Source organism: Pavona decussata, unplaced genomic scaffold (assembly GCF_977016875.1).
Source record: "Pavona decussata unplaced genomic scaffold, jaPavDecu1.1 SCAFFOLD_119, whole genome shotgun sequence".
Taxonomy (NCBI): domain Eukaryota; kingdom Metazoa; phylum Cnidaria; class Anthozoa; order Scleractinia; family Agariciidae; genus Pavona; species Pavona decussata.
Genome location: NW_028145533.1, coordinates 177,824 through 196,763, shown reverse-complemented (window position 1 = coordinate 196,763; position 18,940 = coordinate 177,824). Strand labels below are relative to the sequence as shown.

General features: G+C 36.9%; 1 protein-coding gene across 1 annotated transcript in view; it reads right to left on the bottom strand.

Annotated features, from left to right (window-relative positions):
• Positions 1–324: 324 nt before the first annotated feature.
• LOC146469730 (neural cell adhesion molecule 2-like) overlaps positions 325–18,940 on the bottom strand; it is a 32,542-nt gene continuing 13,926 nt past the window's right edge. Inside the window, exons 3-14 of the mRNA XM_085122882.1 lie at positions 17,044–17,301; positions 14,671–14,946; positions 13,924–14,169; positions 12,559–12,825; positions 11,296–11,601; positions 9,826–10,131; positions 8,544–8,834; positions 7,586–7,720; positions 6,982–7,003; positions 5,545–5,746; positions 3,652–3,865; positions 325–2,831 (exon numbers count right to left, since the gene is read on the bottom strand). Of these exons, the coding sequence (XP_084979008.1) occupies positions 2,812–2,831; positions 3,652–3,865; positions 5,545–5,746; positions 6,982–7,003; positions 7,586–7,720; positions 8,544–8,834; positions 9,826–10,131; positions 11,296–11,601; positions 12,559–12,825; positions 13,924–14,169; positions 14,671–14,946; positions 17,044–17,301 (2,543 nt within the window). The 3' untranslated portion in view covers positions 325–2,811. The remainder of the gene's footprint in view (positions 2,832–3,651; positions 3,866–5,544; positions 5,747–6,981; positions 7,004–7,585; positions 7,721–8,543; positions 8,835–9,825; positions 10,132–11,295; positions 11,602–12,558; positions 12,826–13,923; positions 14,170–14,670; positions 14,947–17,043; positions 17,302–18,940) is intronic.

Genomic DNA, 18,940 nt, shown 5'->3' with positions numbered 1-18,940 from the left:
TGAAACTACTTTCATTCATTAAACGAGGAAGTTTTGTACGCTTGCGATAAATGTTAATTTTACTCGTTGTGCGATAGCTAAGCCCTTTACTGATTCCAAAAAGACGACATCACCTACGTTTCGAGGACTTGTTTTCGCTACTACACCTTTCTAACAAAATCTCGTGGTAAAATGACGACGGCTTTCTCGTTTTCCCGCCAAAATGACAATGCGCTCGCGCGCGCTCGTACTCGCATTAGAATCTAAGATGCATGCCATTACGCCAAACATCCGGGAAATTTACCGTACAAACACACACCGAGTCAATAATCATCACCAACCAAATACGTTAAAAACACTTTATTTATTTAGAAAGCTCTAAAATTACTTTGTGATTTATCCTAAAATACATTATTTGCAAGCTCTTTTTATGCCATTTTCCTCGAGTGATCACCTGGGCGCTCGTCTCAAATTCATAATGTTTACCTTTTCAAGGTGAAAAAAGATGTCCTTAAAATTGGACAATTTATCGCCCGTGGCTGTATACTAGGTATTCATTCAATCGTCCTGTATCTCAGACATTCTCTGTTGTTGGTGTTCATTTGAGATTTGCTACCACCTAGGTGCACTTCCAAGAGGAACAGCATTTAAAACTATGAAATTCAGTTGAACTTCATGGCGTAAAATTGCACTAACGTGCAACCTACCTACAGTACTGAAACAGTACAGATATATTAAAATTATCAAAACTAGATTAAGATACTAGGCTATTAACATTTTACTTACAAACTAGTTACCTAAATAATTACAAAAATTCGCGATTTATCTTTGACTAAATTATCATTTACAAAAAGTAGAAGAATATCTTAACAAATCTCGTAAAAAAAATATAGCAATGCTTTGCGAGCTCACAAAACTTTAATTTTGAAAAACTAGAGAGATCAAAAATAAGAAATCATGCATACGTTGCTATTCTTATCTGTTCAAAATAACTATATTATATATCTATGTCATAAATGGTAACTCTTGAAAAATTAGACAATGCTAAGGTTTGTTTTAAAACCACTAGCTCATACAATTATACTATCGAAAATATACCTAACTCTTAAATTAATGTAAAATCATGGCCAGTAGATTTTAGCGAAATATAGAACTACAAACTTGATTCTGTATTCGTTATTACTTCAAAGAGCTATGCCTTCTACTTGTACAAAATGATTATACTTCTCTTTATCTAAGTTTCAGAAAACTTGCACTACTGGCGAAACTACAGATTTTCGAAACAATTTACGAATTTAATTTTTTTTTATGTGGATGCACTCGTGGTTACGAGCTGTATCGTTGTCACGTGACCTAGCTTTAAGTCAGTTTTCGAAAACGTTTAAGCCTTTCCTTTGACACATCGTTGAGCAAGCCTGATCGTACCCAGCTTTTAGTAAGGCCTTACAAAGTCTTAAAACGTTTTCGCGTATTAATGAGCTCAAAGTTTGGTGTTGCATTTCTTAAAATTCTTTTCATTGGTACCTTTCATGTTAAACAGTAGGGTCTTTTTACCGCATGGAAATTGGGTAACCCTAGTACTCTGTTTAAAGGAGGTAGGGTAACCCTTGCTAATAGAGTTCCCATGCAACAGAAAGATAGTTGTTCCAAACTTTACTGACAAAATACGCGCCGCCACTCAGGGGAAGTAAATTCGATTTCACGTTGAGCCTTGCCTGGTTTTGCTGGCTTCAAGTTCATATTTTAAGTTTGCAAACCAGTGAAAAGTGTTACTGAGTGGACGAGGTACATGTAAGGCGACACGTTAGGTCGAGTAACCCTAGCTGCTTTGCAAACTCGACAACCAGAGAAAGGAACACGGAAGCGCTAGCTAGGGTAGTACCTCTTGCTATGGTAACCTTCACTACACAGTTACTCTACCTTCTTGTAAACGGCCCCTTTAACACTGACACACCACGACAAAACAAAACAAAAACAGAAATAAACAACAACAAGAAAACAAAACAAAACAAAACTAAAAAATAAAAACAAAAACTACGAAACAGACAAAAACGAAAAACAACAACAACAACAACAACAACAAAAAACTTCAAAAAATGGGATAATGAAAATTCGAAGTAATTTCCAAATTAATCTGCTACAAAAAAATTGACGCAATATCGTCAACAATTGTTAGCCGTTAATATGTTAAATTTTCGACATAAGCAATTAGTTGGTCGGTTGGTCACGGCAAATTATCGTTGTTTCTTTACTCTGAACACGAAGACGCACTATGAGGTGGTACTTAATAAAAATAGGGTTCAATTGTAAAATACAAGCCAACAGGAATGAAGCCTAATTTCAGTTGAGAATGAAATCTCGACTCAAAAGTATTAAACCATAGCCATAAGAACACATCCCATTACGTATATGGTTTAACGGTAAGGTTATGAGCAAACGAACGAACACAAGACGATTTTCCAAGATAAGAGCACGAAGTACGATGGGAATGAATTGAAACAGGACTTCTCTCAATAACTAAATTCTATACGGAGGTATTTCAACACGCAATTCATTTTGCGACGAAGTGGAATTATAAACTGTAAAGGATATATTGCAATTGAACTTTACAATGCAATCCTTTCACCTCTGAAAATGAAATTGGAAATATCGCATTGTTGAACGTAATGGGAAATAAATCCTTTCGCAGTGCGTTTTTGTGTCTAAAGCATGAAACGATAATATTAGCAGGCCTCAATATCATAAAATGCAACGAAACCAACCCAAATCTTCTTCGGAATTAGCTGCACCTCAACTGCACAGTAAGATAATTGGCTTGGAACCACAGAGGCTCTATGACTTGGGACACATTGCTGAAGTTAAGGTGCACAAGAAAAAAATTAAAAATAGTTTAAAGCGTTAAAAATGCAACGGCGGGAAAGCTAATTATAAAAATAAAGTTACAATGGAAGTCGTCCACACAGTACGTGAAACAAAGTTCGCACTCTAATGGTCTGGTTTAATAGTGAACAAAATCTACCACAGCCTGTTAGTCGGTTCTCCTACTTTCGGAACGATATATGTTATAAATTGCCGACTACGCAATTCATTTTATGATGCATACGCATTCTATTCCATACTCAATTGAAGATTAGTTTGCAATATAAAATTAATAAAAAAAAAAAAAAATAGTATTTCTCTATATTTAACATTAAAATCACATAGAGCAAAAACATAGAACAAAAAGTTCAATAATCAAGCTAACAAAAAAATATATTTAAAAAAATATTATTCCATTTAAATTATACTTGTAAAGCATTCATTACTATTTTAAAAATAAGACTAACGGAAGCTAACGAATATTTAATAAAATATTATTCCATTTAAATTATACTTGTAAAGCATTCATTACTATTTTAAAAATAAGACTAACGGAAGCAAAACAAACAAACAAAAAAATTAAATTAAACATATTATTAAAACTTCTTACCAAGCGCAAGTTACTATTTAAGCTCCAAAAAGCAAGACTAAATCAGCACTTGAAATTAAAAGAAAAAAGTTTACTAGAAACGAGATCTGCACTTTAACTGGAAATAATCTCGGGATAAAAGAGCGCAGTTTTGTACTGATTTGACTGCACGCAATTACAAAGTTAGCAAAAAAAAAAAAAAAAAGAAATATATGTTCACATACTCTCGACGTTGGAGTAGACCACATCTTTCTTAGGCACATTGCCATAAGTAGGTTCAGGCTGCGGGGCGCCAAACTGAGTAATATCAGCGTATTCTGTTCCTTCGTATGCTGGTGCTCGGACCAGTGGTCTAGCATTAGCACCCGACGGTGGAGGGGCAGCACGGACATTGGGCCTCAAGTCGTCCAGTTCAGCATACTCTAACTCACCGGGGTTCTAAGAAGAAAGAGGACATCGAAATCCGTTGAGAAATAGTTTGAATGCAATCGTGTAATGGAAGCGAATGTAAATGAGCTCTGTCATGACGTAGACTGTTCATAGTCCCCTATTTTTCCGTGGGATTTTCGAGACCCTTACGCTTCGATCGAATTCAACTGCGGCCATCTTGGTTTGAGAAGGCGAGCGCAACCTGGGGAGAGTGCCTAAACCACAGATTACCCTAGTCAGGGTAAGTTGAGTGGCGGAGAAGGAGCAAGAAAAACATTTTTTCCCGCCGCCTCCTCACTCTCGCCCCTTTGGTAGTTTAGACACTCTATCCAGGTTACGCTAGCCGTTACAAACCAAGATGGCGGGAGTTCGAGCGAAGCATACCAGTCTCGAAAATCCCAAAAATAGGAGAAGGCGAACAGTGTAGTCATCGCGCCATATTTTAACTCTCCCAGGGTTGATTATTATTGAGGTTCAATGGACCCTTTGCAGCTAACGGTCACATGGTACAAAATCCACCATGATGAAGAGCAAGCTACGCACTGACACATCCAAAACAAAGGAAATTCAAGTTTGATTTTTGATGCCCCATAGCGCAATTTGCTCTCCAGCATGGCGGATTGTGTACCATGTGACCGTTGGTTGGAAAGGGCCCATTGGGGATAATACTGGTAGGTAACAATCTGAACCCTTTGTATTTCAGAAGTCGGATAAATACCGTTAGTAAGTCTCTAACGATGGTAATTTAAAGGGGAAGTATCACGAAAATTTGATGTCATTTCAAAACCCAAAAATGTTTCTCTGACAACAGAAACAAAAACTAATTGTCTAGTTTTGTTGTAAATTATCACCCCAGTGCAACAAAACTGTCGATTAGTGCCCCTGACCAGAGACAGAGTAGATCGGAATAGATTGAAACTTGAAAGTTTTCGTATTTTTGTTTCCAAAATGCGCTAGAACAGAGTACGAGTTGTTCCTGTCAAGAATTGAGTTGATTTTTCTCCTCTCGTTGTTCTAGAATTATTTTTTTTTAGCTAAGTGAAGGTCTTATTTTACAATTTTTAACAAAAAAGGGTCAAAAACCCAATGATACTTCCCCTTTAACACTGTCTTGTATTGAATTCTTCTTTTGTGTGCCTAAGTAAAAGTAGGGCCCAGTTTGTAAACTACAAATGTAAATGTTTTATTTAATTTACCCCTAGCTGTAAATCCAGGAAATACATGGTTCGAACCATTTCAACCTTTGGATGCGCCTTTGAAGAGCACGTTCAATGTTACTTTAACTATCATTACCCTGACTGTGACTAATCCTGGCTTACACCACGGCCTATAGCTAATTAAACTCCGCCCAAACCATGCTTAAACAAGTTGACTGTTAGGGCATACGACAAAGCTGACCTAAACAAAAAACCTACACGAAAACTATTTGACTGGACCTCCCCATCTGTGACTTACCTTCCCATCCCTTCCCATCCCATCGTCCTACGGACGATTTATGGGACTATGCACGACGAACAAACGATGGTATTTGAGAACTAGTGGGACCTTTAAGAGATAACACTAACAGAAGACTAACAGAAGGCTTCAACGCAAGAACAAAATGGGTTCCAGATAAAACAAAAGGCTTGATTACCCATACAAACATTCTGTCCAGGAAGCAAGAGAGGGCAAGAAAGTGCAAATTATACCTTCCTCTGCTTCTTCTTGGTCTTCTTCGACTTGTCCACTTGAGCATAGACATCCGCCACTGGCCTGTTTGTCTTTTGTGACATATCAACTTCCGCATAAGTTGCATCAGGCACTCGTCCACACGCCTGCAGCTGTCGCGCAGCAGATGGTGCACCGACCGCATGGTATCCATCGTCAAGTTCATCTGGATTAACATTGCGCCTATGACAAAAATATATACATATATGACATATGGCAACAGTATTGAGTTCATTGCAGTTTGAAGAATTTGTATATTATACGTCTGGAAGAGTGCAAAAAATGGATAATTTTACCACATGTAAAGGCCCGTTTAAACGGTTTCATCGTGCGTTCAACACTTTGTTGAACGAAATGTCGGGGGCGTTTGAACAGGTCGTTCAAAATTGAAAGCCTTTTGAAAGAGTGTTCAATCAAATTTAAATTGGTTTAAACTTTCATTCAACATCCATACAATATTTCCTTTGTTCTCGAAAGTGTTGAAGCCGTTTACACACTCCGTTCAACATTTGTCCAAAATCCATTCAACTTTTGTTATAAGAATGTTGGCCATACGTTGAATCTGTTTAAAGGGGAAGGAAGTTACATGAGGGAATTGGCAGAGTTCTTGAGCCCAATAGGCACCACCCACAACCTCAATTAAACTCACAACTTTGCTTAAATAGATTCAATTCTCGAAACGAACACATCCTTAGTAAAAGGCTCGTTGGTACTAGGAAAACTTACATTTTCTTCACAATGTTTTGTTACAAGTGCACATACCATTTTCGTTTTCGATCAAGATTGCCCAAAGCTTATCAAAGTCAGATCGAAAGCGTCGAGGGCAAAACACGATTGCACCAAGAAGCAGCCAAGCTTTGTCTTTTCTGAGGTTAAAAAATACGTGTTCCATTTCGTTTTGATTTGTATTTGTAGTTTTGGATATTTTTCTTGTTCAGTGTCCAAAAATTTAAATTTGGTAGAATCAAATTTTGTCAAATCAAAGTTTGGCCAGCATAATTGGACGGGCACTATCACTAAAAGAACCCCTTCTTGACAAGAACAAATATCTTATTTCTAAAGTTACGATTTTACACAATATGTCAAAGCTTATATAGACAGCGCCCTTAACAAACAATTAGGAAACTTCTACAAATAATCAAACGTACAAAAACCTCAAACCGTTGCTGTATAGCCTGGCTTTACTATTTTCCTAGAATCAAAACGTGAACGAGATGTTGGCGAATCCTGATTGAAGGCATTTAGGAATATCTCTTTCTTTGTTTTTCTTTACGTTTCTCTTCCTTTTTTTTTTCTAAAGAATTGCTCACTGAACTGTCTTGATTAACACAGAGACCATGACTAGGCATGGGGAGCCGGGTAGGTCTAAGGTGGGATCAGAAATGTACAATAAACGGTTATGAAAACAGTTTACTTACAAGCCTGCTACTGATGATCCATCTGAAAGCAAAAAAGAAAAAAAAAAACATCAATTATATGAATCCATTTTCGAGTTGTATTTAGACTGCTTTTCAAAGCGACGCTGGAGGAAAATAAATTTTTAAGAAGCAACCTCTCATTTATTGGCTAAAATGACACATTTATAAACAAGGTCTAGCACCTGACCTCTGTACAAAGGGATGAAATAGGCTATAAATTACACTGTTGATAGTTCATCATCATCATCATCATCATCATCACAAAAATAAAAAAAAAGAACAAAAAACCAAAACACTTCACTGCGATAATAGGGGTTTGAAGTCCGCGTTTCTCACAGCAATTTACAATGGATATCGATGCAAATACTTCTTCCTTATTTTTTCTTTTAATTGTCAATAGTTCATCAGTAGTTCACCTAGTGCTCTTTGCTTTTTTAATAGCATCTTTTATCTAGAAAACCTTGGAATTTAGTTGACCCATTTTCAAAATAAATAAATAAATAAATAAATAAACAAAAAAAATAAATAAATAAATAAATAAATAAATAAATAAATAAATAAATAAATAAATAAATAAATAAATAAATGCACACTATCGACTAACCATCCGATGATGTTTTCCTTCGTTTCCACCACACAACAAGTATGATTAGACCAATGACGAGAAGAACACCAGCAGCGGCTGCACCGGCAACAACAGCAGTGTTTATTCCACCACTTCCGCCTAGCGGGGCCTCATCTGTCACGGCAAAAGGAGCAATGATAATGACGATAAAAAGTAATGCAAAAAAGTAATAAGAGAAAAATAACAGTATAACAAACAAATACGTACACGTATAATTAGAAAAGATTGCTATTACTCCCCTTCCCCTCCCCCCCCCCCCCCCCCTCCGCTTGGAAAGAGCACCAGTTCACTGGTCACTGCTAACTTTTTCTAACAATTCTGGACTGCAATTTGAAAAGCATCTACCGATCGAATTTGAATTTTATTTTTTGTAAATTCGGTGGTGGAAAAGACGAGAAAACTAGGGCATCCGGAGAGCACCCTCACATAACTGATGAACCAGAAGCATCAAGAAACTCTATCCACACGCAGCAAAGAAATACAGAATAGAATAGAATAGAATAGAATAGAATAGAATAGAATAGAATAGAATAGAATAGAATAGAATAGAATAGAATAGAAACTTTATTAACGTGTCAATGTCTTATAGCGTGGGAAAATCCTACACTAATTTGGGGACACAAATTCAAACACGAATCTAAACCCGCGTGACTACGGCGGGAAAGAAAAGCGCGCTCACTACAGCGTCATGGACATCGTATTTTTTTCCTGGACCAACTTTACTTAAAAAATGGACAGTGTTCAGAAAAAGAGAGGCGAAATTGTTACGGAGAACGTCCTTTGCCAGAAATCTAACTGATATATCTCTCTTTTAATAAAGGTGAAAAATTTATGAAAAAAAGCTAAAAGCCTTAATTTGTCATTTCAACGCGCATCTCAAGAATCAGGAAAAGCCCCAGGAAACATACATTTACATCTTCATTTTCAAGTAACGTACCTGCCTCTATGTTGACCGTCTCGATCCTTTCTTTGTTCTTTAAACTTTCCCCATATTTATTTGTAGCGGTAACCACAAATTCGTACTGCTTGCCTTTCTCCACTCTAACAACAAATTCTCGTTTGGAGATATCATTTATAACTGCCACCATCGTCCACTGCTCGTCATTTACTACTCTTTGGTAGATGGAGTATTGTGTGATGACAGCTCCATTGTTTTCTGGTTCTTTCCATATCAGGGTCACTTCGTCATCATTTACATTTGCTTCAAAAACTACAGGATCTGGAACATCTGCGCGGATATTGAAATATTGAAAAAGTTACCAAGCTATCATTTCATAAATTACTGCTAAAACTCACCTGCGTTTCAGAGAGGAAAATATTCTTGAGCTCCCACTGCAGAGAACTTAATGACCAGCAGTAATAGTAATACAACTGAAAGGAATGACGAAATTTAATATGGCTGATGAATTGGAACCAGTACTCCTTAGAAGAAGAAGACGCTTAGTTACTTGAGTCTATGCGAGTTTAAAATAAGGCCAAGCGTAAGGGCAGCGGTTGGGAAAAACACTGGTACGTAAGACATTTCCATGAGAACCGTAACAAAATGATATATCGCAGAAAAAAAAAGCCGCAGTGGTTTCACATTTATGTCAATCTTATTACGATGGTATATGGTTTATTCGGCCACCTACAACCGATTCTCGTTTTTTAAGCAGAGTTGCAAGTCACCAAAACTGACGTTACTATAGACTGTTGAGACGGGAAGGTAACAACACCTTAAGAAAATAATACGGTGAACTATTGGAAAGCAGTACATACAGTTTTAGCAATCTCAAATCATTTTTTCTTGCTCTAACGAGACAAGAAAAATAAATCATATTTTGAAATGCGAAGCTCATGTAGAAGTAATTTGCAAATCGTACAACGAAGCCCCATTTTTATATCCATGCCACCTTTTTATTATTTTAGGTTTGGTGACAGTTTTCTGTTCTTTAGACTTCCTTTACAACTTGCACTTAATGTTACATGAATGTCAACAGTGTTGTTGCTGTTGTGCGTACCTTAAGAAAGCGAAACTAGTTTGGTATGGTATATTATTTTCTTCGAACCGCTAAAATAAGTCGATCAAGTAGTTACTGAGTACGCAAAAAGCACGGTTTGAGCAGAACGAAGGTAGTTGGGAAAAAACATACAAAATGCAATGTGAAAAATTATAGTGTTCTCCTACAGCTATACTCGTGCGGGGTTTGAATACCCGGTATATTCTGGGATGTACCTACCTCCCAACACCATGATTTTCTTGATTTTATCGTCTTCTTTCAGGCTCTCACCAAACGCGTTAGTGGCTGTTACCACAACTTTATACTCCTTGCCTTTTTCGAAGGAAACATTAACAGCACGAACTGGAGGATTTTCGCTAACTTTCTCCCATTCTCCTTCTTTACCATCATCAGTCACAATTCGTCGGTACACATTGTACTGCGTGACGTTTGCTCCATTGTTCTGAGCCTTATTCCATTTTATTGTTACTTTAGTCTCCTTTGTCTCTGCAGGCAAATCTATAATTTCTGCGGCAGCTGGGATTCCTAATTGACAAAACAAACGAGGACATCACCAAAGAGAACACACATTCTGTTGAATCTCCATGAATGACCAACCTCTTGAACTAATGTCTCAATAAATACTAGGTTGAATTTCGTTTCAGTCAAACCACAGGCTAACCAAGCGCACTATTAGTAATCACGGACGTGACTCTTGCTGATAAGCGGTGTTGTGTTACAAGTATTTCGAAATATTCGATCTATAAGGGTTTGTATGGGAACTCAACGGTTTTGCTTCGAAAATTCATAAAAGTGTATATTTTGCAAATAAAATCAACTTACCCTTTTCCCTTGTGTATTACTTGGCGTTTGCTGGCTCCTCAGGTCGATCTGGTGCGATTTCAGCGAGTTATCGTCATTTTAGTTTTCACTGCCGATACTGTCCACTATAAAAGTGGACAGTATCGGCAGTGAAAACTAAAATGACGATAACTCGCTGAAATCGCACCAGATCGACCTGAGGAGCCAGCAAACGCCAAGTAATACACAAGGGAAAAGGGTAAGTTGATTTTATTTGCAAAATATACACTTTTATGAATTTTCGAAGCAAAACCGTTGAGTTCCCATACAAACCCTTATAGATCGAATATTTCGAAATACTTGTAACACAACACCGCTTATCAGCAAGAGTCACGTCCGTGATTACTAATAGTGCGCTTGGTTAGCCTGTGGTCAAACACAATATTTAGAACTGATCGTAGGCGCCCTTTCTGTGAAATCCCGTTCGAGCCAGTTCACCGTCAAACGTCTTAGTTAAACCTGCTCAACACTGTTTTTATGGAAACCGTTCCGACCAAAACGTTTTGCCCCCCCCCAAAATAAAACGAAATGCGTAAATCAAAGCTTTCTGTGCCTTGATCTGTATCCATTATAACTAGGGCAGGGTAGGTGAAGTGTGGAAATTTAAACACATTTGATCGATCACAGATCTCGCATTTTTTTCTGCCTGAAAATTTTAGAAATTGCTATTGTGGAGATAAACGTATAATCAACTATATCCCACCAATTATAGAGGGCACATGTTTGACCCTGCTAGAAATACCGTACATATTGTGAACAGGATTAACGCGATGAAATACCCAAACACAATGGAGCAGATTATTCATGACAGCCCCTATGTGTAACGCTAAGCCTCACAACAACATTCACCTTGAAACTTTGTCCTGATTGTCTTTTCACCGGCTTCTCCCTCAAACACAAAATTTCTGGCAAAGACCTTCACAGTGTAGTTGGTGCTTATGTTTAGACTCTCAATCACTTTAGCTCTTCCTTTAAACACATCAGAGGTAATATCAGTGATATTCTCATCCCTTATTCCAGTTCTACCATGTAGCACGAGCACTCGGTATGCAGTTATGGGACTCCCTCCATCAGCTGGCTCTGTCCATTTTACGTCAATTGAAGTCGCTTGAATGTCTTCATTTTTTGAGGTGATGCTCGGTGAGCCAGGTGCCTCTGAAAAAAAAAAAAGAAAAAAAGAAAACAAAAAGGAACAGCGATTATGTCGATTTATAGTTAAATGAAAACACGTTTGGATGCTACATGTATGCAGTTGTTGAGTCCTCATCAACTTACTCCAGCAAAACTACTGAGTGACATCAATTTATAAAAGTATAAATTGCAAGACCGGGAGTGTACAAGGAGCAAAATACATTTTAGGTAAATTCAGCTTGTAATATACATGAATCTACCCTATTAACGGGAAAAAGCGCCAATTCCGTGTGAAACGCTTCTACATAGAATTATCAACTCACCCAAAACTAAGCACAAGAAAACGACACACTAAAACAAAACAAAAACAATACAAATATTGGCTTAAAGGCCACCTTTTTAGGTTTTGGGATGGTTTACACAAGATAAGATGGGATTCCAATATGTATTCTATATATTCAATCTGGTAAAAGACTTCAATCTGGTAAAAGAATATTATTTGGCTCTACACTGTAAGTGCTTTTCTAAAGTAATACGATAAAACTTAAAGTCGAGTGAGTGTATGAGAAGTAGTTGGTGATACGCTTCTTCCAACACAACACTCAACACCACAAGTGTTGAAAATAGTCCTCCCAGCCTGATTCTAAGAAACGTCTAAGAAAAAAATAAAATAAAATAAAACGGACCTTTCCGAAAAAGGGCGAATTGGCTAACATCTAGATATAAAATGTACTGATGTATAACTGCAGTCTTCACTTATTTCCTTGGCTCCAAGGGGGAAATGGGTCGGATATCTGCAGATATGTATACATGTAACTGCAGTAGGCTGCTTTTATTCTACAATCGTCTGTGATAGGTGGACATTATAGAAGGGAAACATTTCTTATACTGGTCACCTGAGTGGCTATAAAGCTACCTACAAGTGGAGCAATTCCTGTATAGATATTTTTATTGTTTTAAACGTTTTATTGTTTTTCTTACTTATTTGCTGCACTTGCACTGTCCGTGTATCAACTGGACCTGCCTCGTTTTTAGCTTCACATGTATATTGTCCAAAGTCCTCATCAGTTTTCATCTCTATATCCGCTATATTCTCTGTGGCTGTAACTTTTCCAGCTTCAGTTCCGTCTGGTTTTTTCCATGTTATGGTTGGCGTTGGAACACCATCTGCCACACACCTCAACATAACTATCTGTTTAATCCAAGACTTGGTTGTTTGGGGCGTAGCACTTATTATGGCTGCTGGGTCTGTTGATTAAAATAATCGGTGTGGTCACAAACTAAGTGTGAATACAGCTAGTTAAATTAGAGTAAAACATAACATGTACCGATAGCATGAAATTTGCATGACAATTTTTATTAAGAAAGGGGAACATAGCGACTTATTTTTAAATTTTTGTTCGGTTCATTTAGTTATTCAGTCAGTCATTTTTTGAAGCTACAGGATCTACATATACTTGTCACACCAAAACGACATGAACGCCTTTAATTTTGACGTTACTAAATGTAACCGAGTACTTTGCAAGGCGTGGGTATTTTACAATTACTTTGTCATAAAATAATGTATTCTACACCAAGCCAGTCTGAAGGTTGATACTGATGAAAAAAAAAAAATAAATAAATAAAAATAAAGAAGAAAAATCTTAAATGTAAATGTGTTTATCTACATTACAAAAAGGAGGCAATTAAAGAAATGATGGTGAGATTAAGGTCATTAGTTGAAAAGCAGCTTAAAGTTTATGGATCATGATAGAATTAATTTCACTCAAACAAGTTTTATCACATTTTATTTAGCCGTTGTTACAGAGTGCATGTATTTGCAAGAACAAGTACAAATTTATGAATCTAATTAATGCACTGAGCAAGAGTTAGAAGCCATGGTGTACAGTGAAGCTTATAAAACGCAAGCTGTATATACACACATGCTCGGTCATGACTAGAAATAACAAATCAGCCTTTGAAAGTGACGTGAAGGTACAATCAAAACAGATGGAACATCGACTCACTAAAACAACCCAGGAAATGCCAAGCCAGAAACGTACTTGTGTAGTATTTTAATACTAAAAAATAGAACTAAATGTACGTAGTGATTAAACAAAAGAAAGTAAGCCAGAAATAAGAAACTATTAATTCCAACTATTAATTCCTTTTAATTTATATATTACACGGCTGACCAAAAGAAATGGGTTACCCAGTTTGCACATATTGGTTGTTCATGAGAACAAACACGAAGACAATTAGTAAGACAATGTGGTGTTATCTCTGGCTAATTAATAGGATTGTAGTCACTGTCTTGTTTGACAGGCTGTGCACCACCAAATATTTTCGTAGTTTCCTTTTACTTACAATAAACGAAGACAAATATTTCCATTTCTGCCTTTCCCACAGTATTGTTTGCTATACAGATATATACTCCACTGTGAATTCTACTGCTCCTTTCAATGCGAAACACATTCCCTGAATGTACTTGCCGTCCATCTTTGTTCCATGTGACAGTCGGTGCAGGGTAACCAGACGCTTCACATCTCAAATCAATGGGATTTGTTTCATTTACCGTTATGTTTTCTGTAAATGGTTTTATCGTCACGGGAACTGAAAAATAATGATGTAAACAAAGCATTAAAAAATTTTCTTGTAATCATTTATTACAGCAAGTGCAACAAGACTCCAGTAGTTACAACCGTACACGACAGAGCAGTGTGTCGTGGATAAAGATAACTTTCTGCTGCTATTTCTGCCGTCACCAACGCTCTCTTAAAAAAAAGAGGGTTATTGTAAAAGACACTGAAGAAAATGTTTCTTCCACCCACGTGTCTTTCCCTCACTATAGGTGGAATACTCATGCTTTAGCATCTGTTTCTAACGACTCGTAAACTTGAGGAGAAACATCTCATTGGTTGCAGTTTGTGACTGCCAATATCTGTCCTAAGTTCTCAGAATGTCTACATGTAAGTCACTACTAAAACTGGTAAAAATATTCAAGGTTCCTCAGTGTATGTTTTTCTTTTTTTGTATAAATTGTGGTCTCGAACGCAAATACTCTACATTGTGTACAATCATTTCAATCAGTTCGTTCAAAACTAAGTGACTCACCATTTATGTTGAGAAGAACTGCACTACTCTGCCCATTCCCAACAGCATTGTGTGCCTCACATTTGTATTCACCATAATGCTGTGATCGCTGAACGTTCTTGATGATAGTGTTATTGGAATTTTTTAAAGTGTAAGCAGGAGTGTTACTTTCATTTAAGTAGACTCTGTACTCTGACACCGGCGGATTGGCTGCTGTCACATTGCATGTAAGCATGACATTATCACCTTGTACAGCGGTATATTTACTGAGAGTGATAGATGTACCTTCAGGCTTGTCTGAGGAGAGTTAATAAAATACAGTTTATGATGCACTACCAAATGGATTCGCGAGTTTGTCTGAAGTACCATTTTGAATGAATGGCAGTAACTAGATGAGATACATGCACATGCGACTTGGTACAGGTGCACTACTTTTAAGTCTCAATAGCGACGATTGCACTTAGCATTCTTGGGGGTCTTGCACGTGAAGTTTTGGTAGCGTCCAGTGACCATTCAACCCTTTACTCTCCAATAGTGACGCATTAATTTTTTTCCTCACAATATTACTGCTTGTTGAAACATGCAGGTAATGGGAATAAAGGAACTGATTTAAATAAATAAAAAAATTCTCCCAACAATTATCACAAGAAATATATAGAGAACAGTGAGAATATACGTGTTAATATCGGGAATTAATCAAGAGTTAAGTTATATGACATACACGAAGAATGTTCTACCCCATTTACAAACACCAAGAAGTGGGTTGAAAGAAACGAGGAGCAGTCAATTTTTCATTCTTAGTTAACCTACTTTGAGGTGATAAAAATTGGGATGAAACACTTTTTTGACCGTTTCATGTAAACTATGTAGCTTCTCAGGCCATAAATAATTCTTGGAGTAAGACAAAACAAACGCTCACCAAATTTTGTGATAATCAACATCACATTTCCAACCTTCTTCACGGTTGTAATTTCCTTTGCTTTCTCTTTGCTTTTTTTTTTTTTTTTTAGAATTATTGTTGCTTATTGTCATTGCCTCTAAGTCATTGGCTCTGCTACCAGCAATTTTCTTTTTGGATTCCAATAGCCCTTGCTAACTAAAGATCTATTGTTCACGCATTAAACTGTGCATAAGTACATGTACCTCTGTATTAGGAGTTTCTGTCCTTAGCAAGGTTAATTTGCAATTAAAGGACTGCACTTCTAGACAGTGTTTAGATGAGAGCAATCACGCAGGCTAATATGCTATCTGCCAACTGAATAAGCTATTGAGCTCATATCATCTTGCTAGCAGAGAATTGGCCCACGTAAATGACGAAATCATTCTGTCCGTTACATCCCCAAATTTCTGAATTAAAAAAAAAAAAAAGAGCTCGGCCTAAGCTGTATGCCGAGCACCCTGAGCGAGGAAAGGCTCTCAAGAGATCGTGTCAATCCTTAGCTTGCATGTATCCGGCCAGGCCGAATCGCGTGACCTCAGAACGCGTTCACCCAACAACCCCCTTCATAAGGCTGAAAAGAAAACACGTTCAATTTTCGCTTCGAGGAAGGCTGCATGCATTAGCCATTTCAATTGTTGTGTGAGTTGTTTTAAAGGACTTTTATTGACTCAAACCGTGGTATTTTTACAACTATCCATCAGTCAATTAGTGAATTTTTAGTACAGCTTCTACAACGAAACATGTAATTTGTAAACGGCTCCCCAAAGTGATCGAACATTTCCTAGAAAGTCTGCAACTGAAACAACAATATGTTCCCAAGAAATTATTACTATGTGAAATCTACTGTTGAAACGCCGAGTATTGGTCAAGAATTCTTCTCTCAATTTAACATTCTAAAAAAGGGTGGGTAATGGGATCTCGTCAAACACGGACGCTCGTTCTCTCCTAGGGTGCCTGAAACTTTTCGTTGACTGAGGTCCAGAAGAGAACACCTGAGGATGAAGTTAATTACATTTACAGTTCAACATAAAAGCGTATTGAAGAGGTCAAACTGTAATGCATAATTATGTTTCATAGATTTGTTCAATATACTGTATATATTTTTTTTAACTCTAACCACTGGATAAATTAAGTAAATGATTGTAGGGGGGGGGGGGGGGTTCAAAAATGATAACCTACACTGAAGTGGGGTTCACCTGTTAAAATAAAAAGGGCCAATTAATTTTGTGCTGATGTTATCACTCGAGGGAGTTTGAGAGAATACAAAAGTTTGACTGCATTACTTTGCAAACTCTTGCCTATTGCTCAGGTTCACAGACATGATCAAATTGTCCCAAACTCTCTCTCATGTTTGTATTAATTTTAAGGTTAATAATGTTTGTTTGTTTGTCATTTTCTCATTTTCTGTTTCTTAAGTCAGAGTTGTAACTGTTTACTAGTAGAATAGTACTTACAGGTAACCACAAGATTCAGTTGTTTCTCTGTACTTCCTGCAGAGTTGTTTGCCCTACATGTGTATATTCCTGAGTCTGCCTTGCTGATCGGGCTGAAAGTCAGATATGCTATCTTTGACCTGGAACTTGTCACTTGTCCATTGTGGATCCATTCCACGTCAGGATCTGGTTTACCCGATGCTTCACAACTTATATTAACAGAGCTCCCCTTATTGTAGCTGACATTTGCTGCAGTTGGTTTTTCGATGATCGGTTTTTCTGGAAATTGAAGGACAATCAAAATTTTTATAATTCACTTGTTTACACTCAGTTTTGGTGACTGTCTTTCTTTCTATCTACGGTATCTTGTTCTGTTCATGAATGAGTACATTCTTGTCAGATAATACTATGAACAGTGTTTAGTAATTAGATCAATTTGAGATTATAACTGGTGCTTTGCTGGGAGAATATCAGGGGAATATCACTGACATCTACTGTCAGTATACTCTATTAGTTTTGGAAAAAATGGTCATTTTTAGGATTTTTTTAAAACCAGGCATTTTCGTCCTAGCCTCCTACACAGATGTCCTTTGGGCTAATGTCACATTCATTCCACCCCCAGCTGGGGGAGGAATGAATGTGTGGACTGTGAGGAGCCAAAAGGACGTCTGCGTAAAAGGCCATTTTCAACCAAGTGAAACAAAGTTTTCTCCAATTCTTAAAGGGGCAGTGTCACCGATTTTTTTGTGTCACTCTAACAGCCATAAAAACATATTTGAATTGATGGAATCATCAAAATAATGGAACTTCAGTTTTGTTAACAATTACCCTAATAATGCACATGTACAGAAACTAGTATTAATTATCTTTGGCTGGGGATGGCTAGGAAGGTTCAAATGGATTGCAACTTGAAAATTTTGCCCAATTTTTTCAAGTTCCTCCTGTGTATCCTACAGAAGTCATCAAAAGCTGCTTATAGTTTGTCCTTCCCTAGATAAATCCCTTGATATTTCCTTCCCGGTGCTCTAACAGCAATTTCATGTTAGAAAAAAGGTTCTTTGTCAAATATTTGAGCCATTTTGACAACAACATAGCAAAATCGCCGTGACAGTGTCCCTTTAAAGTACAAAAAGTACATGTACCTTGCAAAATGCAACAAAACGTCTGCCATGTTTGTTTATCCTCAACCCTCAACACCTGAGTCCATGCAAAGCACTATAATTATTTGGTCCAAAATGGCACCAAAGTGGATCACAACAGTTCACTCAATGAACCAAAAATCTTGAAGCTTTTAAGCTTGGTTACACAGGACACTCATGAGATTAAGTAGCATATTAATTTCTCCATCATCAAAAACAACAACAACAATAACAATATAATAATAATAATAATAATAATAATAATGATGATGATGATGATGATAATAATAAACATCAATTTTAAAGGAAGGAGACAAAAATGATATATGATATATGAATATATGATACATATGATATATGATATATGAATATTAATATATTCATATATTCATACGGGCAACCCCGTAGGGAATAGCTTGTAATAAAATAATTATTCAGCAGAAGTTTTGAAAAGGTGGCCGATATAATTATTATAATCATCATCATCATCATCATCATCATTTCAACAGGATTATGGATATTTTCTGCAACAACACAATTTTTTTTCATTTACAAATACAGTTTATACCTTGTGAAATACCATAATTTTGCATTCAAATAATTTTAATATAATATTATTTAACTTTTTGGTGACATCAAACTGGCACTCCATTAAATACATGTACTCAGGCCGTAAGGCGACACGAGGTAAGTTTTCGCTCATGTTATCAAATTCTTTTTATTATTTTGGTCGCGATGGGCCAAGAGATAAGACTTCGGCCACAAGTTAAGTTCTCGGT